Source organism: Triplophysa dalaica, chromosome 2 (genome assembly GCF_015846415.1).
Source record: "Triplophysa dalaica isolate WHDGS20190420 chromosome 2, ASM1584641v1, whole genome shotgun sequence".
NCBI lineage: Eukaryota > Metazoa > Chordata > Actinopteri > Cypriniformes > Nemacheilidae > Triplophysa > Triplophysa dalaica.
The window spans coordinates 6,974,673-6,985,553 of record NC_079543.1 but is presented as its reverse complement, the minus strand read 5'-3'; the positions used below and the strand labels follow the sequence as shown (position 1 = coordinate 6,985,553).

At 40.5% G+C, this 10,881-nt stretch overlaps 1 protein-coding gene across 1 annotated transcript; it reads right to left on the bottom strand.

Annotated features, from left to right (window-relative positions):
• Positions 1-1,399: 1,399 nt before the first annotated feature.
• Positions 1,400-8,956, bottom strand: mdh1aa (malate dehydrogenase 1Aa, NAD (soluble)). Its single transcript, XM_056739254.1, has 9 exons — positions 8,669-8,956; positions 5,884-5,982; positions 4,846-4,942; positions 3,686-3,861; positions 3,324-3,446; positions 3,042-3,218; positions 2,742-2,855; positions 2,470-2,559; positions 1,400-1,807 (listed from the first exon to the last, which is right to left on the bottom strand). The coding sequence occupies exons 1-9, from the start codon at positions 8,720-8,722 to the stop codon at positions 1,685-1,687; spliced, it is 1,053 nt and encodes a 350-aa protein (XP_056595232.1). The 5' UTR covers positions 8,723-8,956; the 3' UTR covers positions 1,400-1,684.
• Positions 8,957-10,881: the final 1,925 nt, after the last annotated feature.

Genomic DNA, 10,881 nt, shown 5'->3' with positions numbered 1-10,881 from the left:
GAGAGAGAGCGCAAGGCCACTTTAATAAACAACACTAGCCTACGTAACGTCACGGCGTACAACACATGTACGTGTGGAGTTAATTCTTCATTGTTTGCACGAACCGCACGATCCAGGGTCGTTCACACAAAAACAATGATATGAACCATTTTAATATGAATGGTTCCATAAGCAATCCTTAACATCCCTTGAACCGATACGTCACAGGTCAAATGTGCTTGTGGAACAATATTCTTTAGACCATAGAAAAGTAAAAGAGGAAATGCATGAACATTTCAAGCCCTTAACACAAAAAGCATATTTTTTTAGCATCTTTCTAAACGCGTTGACGCCTCCAGTCGCTTCGTGGTAGTCTGGCGTCCTTGACTTTAGCAGTGGACTGTTCATACTTGGTAAATATGTCAAAACTTGAACCCGTTGTCACGTAACGTTGAGTTTTATCTTTTCACAAACACAATTGAACGCAGTAAATAAAATGGCATTTATCGTATAAACGAACTTGGACACAGCACTCACGAAATACAACCACGGTTTTTATGGCAGAAACTAAAAAAATCATGGTTACTTCAATTCTAGCTTTAATAAAATCATCGTTTATTTAATTCCATACTGGGAAAAATTATTGTTGACATTTTGCGAATTGAATGAACCCACAAAACGTGTTGGTGATTGGTTGTCCCGGTTGATGTCTAGCAGCATATGGCCCTTAACACAAGTTGCTACTGTCAAGTGAACTATGACATATGACAACTGCTCCGATGGTGATTCACCTTTATACTGTCTGTAACACAAACATTAATGGCTGCTTCCGCCGGTCAAACGTGCACACACAAAGTTTGAGAGTAAAATCTCTTCCCAGCTTATAAGATGATCAGACATGACTTTACTGTACCATACAAAAATGGGCAGCGACCCTGGCAAGCAAGCACAACACACTGCGCAGACATAGCGGGCTGTTCGGGGTTTGGGAACTATAAAGCACCTCTAGAGAGCAGACCGGCTCGCTTGCGCATTTTGACAGACCATGCGAGGATACTCACGTCTACTGCACTGCGTTTCAAGGGCGGAAGTGTCACGCGAAATCGGGGCGTACAAATTAGGTTGGCTCACGGACCAATCAGAACAGCAGGCGAGTCGGCTAAACCAATCACATTTGGGGAATTAGGCACGTTAGCGGAATCAGTCAAGTGGTAAAACGGGGACATCTCCTGGCTGAAGTGGATTGTGACTTTAAATGGTTTATAAAAGATGCACTCACAAATAGGTTTTCCCATCTTAAATATTTTACAGACGAGCTTAATTAACCTGAACCATAAAAATGAATTCGACTCTTACAGTCATCAGGATGAACATGACTTTTAATCTTGCACAGGAATAAAAATATAACCCAAACAACAGATATTTCTTCATTTTTATTGGTGGATAAACAGTTGTTATTTTGGTCAGGAAATCTATGTGCGTATTATTTGAACTGGAAATGTTCTCTGGCGAGTGATTCCCCAGACAAGGAAGTTACATCACAGATGTTTTGTTACATTTGACACACACTCACACACAAGCATCCATTAAGAGACATGCATACGGACACACACGCATGGACAGCCGTGGAATCTACAGGACTTTATAGTCGGGAGTTTGGGGACTTGGAAGAGTCTACTGGCTGCCTTGTCGTTGGTACATCAAGTCACGCTCCAAGGAAGGTGACTGCAGTGTCTCTCTCATCCACCAGCTCGGCTGCGGTGGCGTCCATCTTGCCGCGGGAGAAATCGTTGATGGAGAGTCCGTCAACCACCTTCCAGGTCTTATTCTGTTGAGATTGACACACAAACACAAATACTGAGTACTTAACAGTACATGTATATACTCATTTTACACCAGAATCACCAGAGTTGGCTGTAGGCTTTACCTTAAACCGAAAGTGGGTAAAATTTACCCATGCACATCTAAATTGTTATGTTTAAAAAAAACTTATGTCACTGTGTGAAGACATGAAAGGATAATTTTTTGCCATCAACTATATGTTTTTCTGCTATTATTTTGTGTTCAAAGCTAAATTAAGAATCTTTATTCTGAGTGGTATAATAATTGATGCAAGGACAAACCCAAGCGCACAGTTTCACCCAAATAATTATTTACCTGTTTAGTTCAATCATTTACAAGTCGGACAAAAGAACATAAAAATATTAACAACTGGGGATTGTAAATAACATAATTTAAATCAAAGTCAATGACTAGGACACTTGTACATTTGAAAAACATCCACGCGTAAATTTTACACCGTGGCGGTTCGAGTTTTAAAAATGTGTTATGCAAGTTTTGGCTGTGAAAGTATTTTTATTTATTTAACCTTTCCAGGTGAAGCCATTGTAAATAAATCCTTAATTTGTAATAGCAAAATAACAATAATTGTGATATTGCCACTATGAAATCTACAGGTCATTAAACAAGTATGTTATAATGAAGACAAACCTTGATCATAACAGGGAATGAGTACATGAGGTCATCAGGAACGCCATAGGAATTACCAGAGGAATAGATGCCCATAGACACCCACTCACCCTGCTCGTAGACAAATACAAAAATTTATGAAGCATCAGTAAGGAGAAAATCATCACTTGATTGCATTAAAAATAAATGTTTGCTTATCTCTCTATATTGAAAAATCTGTTGAGCTTTTAAACAAAACGTGAGATTCCAGACACGTGGATATATAAAGTGTTCAAACGGAGGTGTAAACTCACATCTGGAGTGCCGAACCAGATGTCTCTCATGTGGTCACAGATGGCTTTGGCAGCAGACATGGCACTGGAGAGCTTCCTGGCTTTTATGACAGCTGCGCCTCTCTGCTGCACCATCTGAAGAACAACATGCAAAGTCAGAAAAAGCCTTTCTGAACAGTAAATTAAACCAATAATCCACAGTAAAGTAATACAAAAGCAATACCATGAATAGTATTCAACAGTTCAGTTTATTAATAGTTGGAGTAAGAAACTCTTCTGACAAAGCAATTCAGGTTGTGATAACATTTTGAATAGACGTACAGTGATAAAGTCACCCTTCAGCCAGCTTTCGTCATGCACTGCTGCAAAAGCCGTCATCTCCTTCCCATGATTCGTCAATGTAGCATGATGCACATCTGGGTACTGAGTGGAGGAGTGATTTCCCCAGATAATCACATTCTTTACGCAGTCAGAGGGCACTCCGACACGCAGCGCCACCTACAGGCAAATAATACGAACTGAAAACACATGCCTTCGAAACAACAAATAACATACGGGCACAATTTGGGTGCAACTTAACAAAAAAAAAAAAAAAGTTCAGACCTGGGATCGGGCCCTGTTATGGTCCAGACGGGTCAGGCAGGAGAAGTTCTCCTTAGGAATGGAGGGAGCAGATTTGGATGCGATCAGACAGTTGGTGTTGGCTGGGTTTCCAACAACTAGCACCTACGGTGAGAAAAAAAACATTGAACATAAATGCTCAGTGATCGATTGATTTATTAAAGATAAGATGCAGGAAAAAACTAAACCTACTAAAGGGCAAATTATGGCTAAGCTTGTGAAGAATGTCAATACCACAAAGCATGAAACTCTTAGTATCCTTATGCAGAAATTGCAAATTTTTAAGAGAGTTTTGTAATTTATTTATTCATGCTTTGTTTTTCTCTTGACATCAACCACATTACCTTGACAGTCTTCTTGGCATACTTCTCCAGGGCTTCGCCTTGGGTTTTAAAAATGGCCACGTTAGCCTTCAGCAGGTCCTTCCTCTCCATGCCCTCCTTTCTTGGCATAGAGCCCACCAAGATGGCAGCATCAAGATCCTTAAAGCCCACCTCCACCTTATCAGTGGGAATCACGTCTGTGAAGGTGAAATGGAAAGGAGGAGGGAAAATATATGTTTGAATGTTTTAAAACAACTGTTTTAGGGCCGAAGTAAACACTGCTTTGAGAACAGTATTAGTTGAGCAAGCAGGAACAACAGCGTGTGATTTGACGACTGAAGCGATAAACTCTCTTATCATGGTCCAATCATCTAAACTGCACATCAGCACTGATCTTAGGGTATTTACTCATGGCAGTTATCTTTTGACACATTCATATCTTACTATTATAAATCATTCATCAACGTGCTTAATTCATTGACAATGCAACAGTGAAAGTCTATTTATCAGAGTGAACTTCACCCAAAGCTCAACTTCTGTGACAAGCCGTTCTTTGAACACCTCCCCTCTGCCCCCAATGTTGTGTCACCATCATGTTTCTGATTGGTTCCCGACTCTGAAGTGCATCCTACAGCATGAGCCAATAAGACGACTGGATGCTGTGAACACCTCTCAACTCCTCAAACGCAGCACATCAGACACTGTGGTCTGCAGAGCTGTTCTGCAGAGTCACGCTAGCTCTTGCACATTTTTAATATATTCAGGATGTCGCAGGCTTTACTGTAAACAAACCAATTACAGGAGGAACCAGTCGTTCTCAAACTGGGGGCCCGAAGATGGATCTTAAGAAGGAAGATTTTGTGGCATTTAATGAAATATGGAAATTCATCATAGATTGTATGCAATCAAACTAAAAATAATTAGACCACAAACCAAAAGAATTGATGTTCCAGCATTGTATAACTGAATATGTTTTTGGTTCAATTCAAATAAAGATTATAAGTCTTTATTTGGGGGGGCCGCAAAGCAATGCATTCTAGACAAAGGGGGCCTCACAACAAAAAAAGTTTGAGAATCACTGGCTTAAGAGTCTGATTCAGGCATATCTGCTCCCATATGAACTCCTATCAAAACCGATTCAGTGTGATAAGGTTGTAAATGATTCAATCAGAGTCGGTCACCTGACAGGAGCGGAAGAGCGCAATCCTGCAGTTCCATGACGACACCGTCCAGCACGGGGAGCATGGGAGTGATATCCAGCAGCACCAAGATGATTGGCTGTCGTAGGAAATGAAAAGAAACATGATGCACTGCTTCATCAAAGGCCATAAACATACCTCACATTCTCAATGGAATACTAACTTAGTCTGTACTCAAAACATGTAGTATACATACTTTGTATAGCAAGTGAAACAGTGGGCACGATGCAAAATTGTAAAAAGAAGTTGTCACATGACTTCTATGTTACGTGAGTGGCATTCAGTTACCTTCATTTCGCTACTTTTTATACTTTTATTTCCAATCAATATTGTGTAAATGTGTCAAAGTTAGGCAGTTAGTTAGGCATGGGTACATCCTACTACAATACTATAGAAATCATTTTTACATGTTATAAGTACTTCAAATGGAAGTGTGTTGTCCAGTTTTCATCAGTTCATTCTTATTCGTGAACAAAAGTCTCACGTTTAGCAGTTGTAATGAAGCCACAGGTTGAATTGCGAGCGTGGTGCATTGTGGGATGCAGTATTTTATTGGCAGTTGTTGCATTTAACTTTTTGTCTCAACAAAACCAACCCAAATCTTAACTGAACTACTTTTTTCTGCCAGGCCTTACTCATGCCAGGATGTAGCCAAACTAATGCGTGACTTTCTGTGTCTTCTGGCGGACCAGACTCGCACCAAAAACAAGCCTAATACTGTTTGACCTTAAAAACCAATCCCAAAATTAAGTTAGAAAGAAGTTGTTTCCATCTGTATACTCCAACTGTGTGTTTTGGTGCATACTACACACTTTGATAAGTGTAGAATAATGGTCATCATGCAGGGTACTTTATGCACATACATTAAAAAATTCACATTATGTAGAACAAATAAAAGAAGTGCATTAGTTTGCTCTGCTAAAAACGCCACACAGAGGCATCAAAGTGAAACCCAAGCAGTCATGTTTCCCAAATTCTTATGCAACACATGAGGACGATCATAGGTTTTCCAAGTATTACCTGGTCTTTGCCGAACACATCTCCATTAGCGATGCTGTACAGCAGAGCATAAGCGATCTGTCCGGCTGCGCCAGTCACCAGGACACGGATGGGCATGGCCTAAAAATAAGGATACAAAGCAAACTCAATGGCGCCAAACAACTTGACCTATTTAACAGACATTTTAACGACACATGTCTAAGACAATACCACTAACACTTAGTTGTCTGGTTTCGATTTATTGTGCGATTTAACTCCTCAACGAATCAATGAATGAAAAAGTATTGCAATCGATGCAACGCGAAACGTTGTAACGATGGTAACTGCAACGTTACTGCTTCGCAATATAAATAACTTTATAATCTCGTAAAATACATGTAAAACACACAGAAATAATGTAAACGTGCACAAATGACACTTAATAGCTGCACCCACAACAGCGTTAGCGTGTATCTGCAAAGGTTCACAAAACCGCTTTAATGCGCTTCGATCACAAACTTCGCATCATCATTATCATCAGACATCCAAAGCACGTTAACTGTACAAAATCAACCCGCCATCTTAAGCACGAAACGCTGCAAACTTGACGAATGCCGAAATGTAAAATGAAAATGGAGGAATGTGAATCTCACCATTTTTAGGTCAGATTGTGCAGGTTGAGATTTACGCCAGAGATGTGGTGCTCGCGAGCTCAGACAGACTGGTGGAGGGGTCACCTCTATTCTGGCATGTAGGTGTCACGCGGTTGCGCGAAAGCATTGGAAGCAGTTCGCTGGGATATGTAGTTGATGTTTCAGGAACTGCTGGTCTCCTCCACCAACCAGCTCACAGAAACGAACACATTCCCCCATGAATATCAGCTATGACGCAAGTCATCGTACACGCCCATTTCCATATATAGAGGAGAACGCCCCAAAATGCTCTATTAAGGTCGACTTTTGTTACTCTGCGTTATGGCAGGAGGTTAAGAGTCTTGGTTGGTTTATGGGTCTGAACGACGACCAAAACATTGATGCATTCTGGTGGTGAAACATGTGCACAATACCTAAATGAAACATTTTCAGGTGTTCGAAAATTCACACGTAAGTAAGCATCTGTGTTACTGCTACCAATGCAATATAAAATAACAAATTGCAGACTCATGTCTTAACATAACTTAACATTCTGCTGACTAGCACAGAAAATGATGTTCCTGGAATGCACAAAGTCACTTCTTTGTCCTCTGTATGGGACATCTGATTTGTGTTAAAGGGACACTTGACCCTAAAATGAAAATTCTGTTGTCATTTACTCACTCTTTGATTGTTTGGAAGATATCTGGAAGATTGTCAAATCTCAACCCCCATTGACTCTCATAGTACTTATTTTCCCTACAGCGGTAAATGGTGGGTGAGATCTGACATTCTTTTAAAACTCTTCCTGTGTGTTCAGGAAAACAAAGACATGTATACATGATAGATGGTGGTCTAGTGGGTAAAACCACTGAACTGGTAAATCAAAGGTTGCTGGTTTGATCCCAGCAGCCACCACCAGTGTGTCCTTGAGCAAGACACTTTACTCCATGTTGCATTGGGGACTGTCCCTGTAATAAGTGCACTGTAAGTCGCTTTGGATAAAAGCGTCTGCCAAATGACTAAATGTAAAATGTAAAAAATGTAATGTATACAGGTATAGGAACAATCTAAGGGTGAGTAAATTATGACAGAATTTACATTTTTGGGTGAAGCATCCCTTCAAACTAAGTATCTGGGACCACACAACAAGGCGTGTAGTCCGTAAAATGGCAATGTAGTGCAGATTTTGCAGGAGACTAGTTGAAATTCTTGCATCAAATATTGCAATTTAACATTTCTCTCTATGGAAATGATGGCAAATGATGAAGTTCCTTTTTTTTTATTTGGTTCAATAATCTGAAACCACACTGAATATAAACAAAAAGTTGTAAAAACCTATTTTCTGCACTTGTCTGGGTCACTAAATATGCTACATTTAAGTAAGTTTGTACAACATTTGTTCAAAGTTGAGCCAAGTAGATAAATATGTTTGTAAAAAAATTCATATAGGCAAAGGCTAAATATATGAGTGCATATTCAAAACGTGCGAGTAATCTAAAATAATTTATATATCCACTATATCATCTGTTTTAAGCAATTGGCTTTCCAGGTCTCTAGATATCGTTAACATTGGACAGTAAGACATCTATTGATTAACCCGTCCCGTAACCCCTATTAAGATAAAACACTTTCACACTGTAATTTTGAAAACAGTTTAGTAATGATTTTCACCCCGGGCTATTAGGAGCATAACCTCAAATTGTGCTTCTTTGATGTTAAAGTCAAGCTGTCGTTGAGATGGGTTGAGATGAGTGATTTAAAAGCCCCAAACAAACATCAGACTGGGACAGAGCCAATTCAGCAGTATGCTAAATTAACATGCCGACGAAAAGGTGGAGCAGCCATATGGGGGCCCGGTCTGCGTCCCGGAAGGGAACGGGCGCTATCCATGGTGCTGGACTCTCCTCTCAGCGCCAAAGCATCGTGCATTAATCATCAAAGAGGTCACTGCCTCCCCCCGCACTAAGTTTTCATGTCGTGCATTATGATTGAGACTATTCAATAGCATCAACCATTCACTAGAACTACCAGCGGTCATATCGAGCAACCCCCAAATAAAGAATTAAACTTTCTTGTGAGCGCACGCGAGGGATAAATACGTATACACATTTTATGCAAACCGGTGGTTTTCACAGCAAACCGTACGCCTCATTCATGGTGCATCGTTCCGTTGTCAAGGAGAGGCGTCTTACCTGCGCCGAAACCGTGCGCACCAACAAGTACATAGCCGACAAGAGGGTCAACATTTTCAAGCAGTTTGTCCCTCGAAGTGTCCGATCGAGTCTGTGTCTTTCCCACTGAGCGCAGATGCTTTGGGACGCGATCGGACGTTTCTGGTAACCTGATATCAATGCACGAGAACCGCGTCACTGCCTGCCTCGTATGCGCGCGCCTACTGTTTTTACTGGCACCCCTACGCGGTGCATGCGATAACACTAATGAGCTTTGGGGGACAAAAATAGCTAGACATCAAGTAATCTTTCCGCCATTTCTGATCACAAGGCTAAATGAACGGGGTAAGTTAGTGATGGTGGGAGTTGCGAAATTTGGCGGTGACGTCAGTATGGACCGGTGCTGCAAAGCTGGGCTGTGTGAATGAAAGATGCCCACGGTTGAGCAAGTGGACAGTGCGGATGTCTGAATGATGAAACATGTTAAGGTCTGGTTATCTAAGTTCCAACCATGACTCGAAAAATTGACATTTATGAATGTGGTAGACGTTTTTATCAGTGTTTCCCTGAATACATTAGGGCGTTAAAGTGCGCTGCAGTGACAAGTTAAATATGCACATTTTGCGCTTTTTTCAGACAGTGATTTGTACTTTATTTTGACATCAACGTCATGCTAAAGTGAAATGTGTATTTAGCATCTTGAATGAGGCTGTTGCCTGTCAACTGCAATTCACTCGCCACGTTGCAGTGTTTATTTAAGCAGCAAAACAACATGTTTAAAATTGTCTCTTCATCCACACGATGGAGACAAAGTACCATCCATATCCCCAATATTATATTCCTGCAGTGCACAACCGTGTGGAACTTTCCTTCAGTACTACCTTTGTCCAGAAGAGGGCCACAAATGTGTCCTTGTGACAAGTCGCTCCTCTTAATCATTTTACACAAGTAGACCAATACAAATTATGTCAAGAAATTGACGTTTTTGGTTTATTATTGGTTATCATTTTCTAGTTTTCAACAGTGCATTTCGTATCTCCTCCAGTACACGCATTTAAACGCATCATTTTTTTATAGAATTACTGTTCAAATCATGACACAAAAAGAAAAGCAGCATTCCTTACTCAGCACATCACTGACAAACAACTGATTATACAGCCTAGAGCCAATTAACACAAGCCATAACCTGAACAGCCCCCCCCCCAACACACACAATCTCAGTTATTTACTCATTCACAAACCACACTGTCAAGACAGTGAAAGGCTTTAATTTCTTTCATGAAGTCATTTAAACAGACATTTTAATTTTTTCTTGACAGTGAAAACATGAGGTTTGTCTGCAATGATTGAAAAGTATGAAAAGTGGAGAGAAACAACGGCCAGGACCCTCCTTTTGGTGCGAATAAACACTGTCCAGCATTGCTCTCTGACTGGCGCTTTCTTACTCTCTATTGCTGTCAGTCAATCAGACTCGCCCAGAAGAGAACTGGAAGAGGTATTTTTGAGTAGTCAATGGGCGTGAGTGACTTGTTCCTGTCTGCTCTTTGTAATTACACCAGCATTGACAGGGGCTGTCAGTATTGGATTAGAGTACTGAGGCATGATGGGAATGTAGTTCTATTTGCACAGTTTAAGAACTCAAAATGTATTGCATTGATAGAGATGAAGAACATGGAAAGCCGTTGCTTAAAAATCGTCAAACATATGCATACTTTGATTCTACTTATCTGTTTAAAATGAGAGATATTCAAACAATACAGAATATGGAATTCAATCCCATTATTTCCTTCTTTAAGTCTTGTGTCATAATAATTCAAATTTGTTGCCGCGGAGACCTTTAAAGACAGTGGAGAACCATGGGCATTCTATCCTTGACACACACTTGAACCCCGAGCTTGTGATCGGCCTTGTGATTGGTGGGTTGATCTAAAGCTCCACGTGAGCAAGAAAAGCTGCCCCACGAGCTCTATGTGAGCTGTTTGTGCCCTGACCCGATGACAGATTGTGTCTTTAACTTACACCTAAAAACAGAACTTTTCTGCCCTCATGGTTCAATCCTGATGTGTTCTGCTGCTGGTAAATACAACAGTTCTGTTCCCAAACTAGAGAGGTGCCTAGATGTCTGTAGTCTACATAGGCAACGGCCTTCAGAGGCAGCATCCTAAATGAATCCTTATTTAAAAAATTTCTACATAGGCAACAATTCAGTTTTTCATGAAAATAAGATTTCTCGT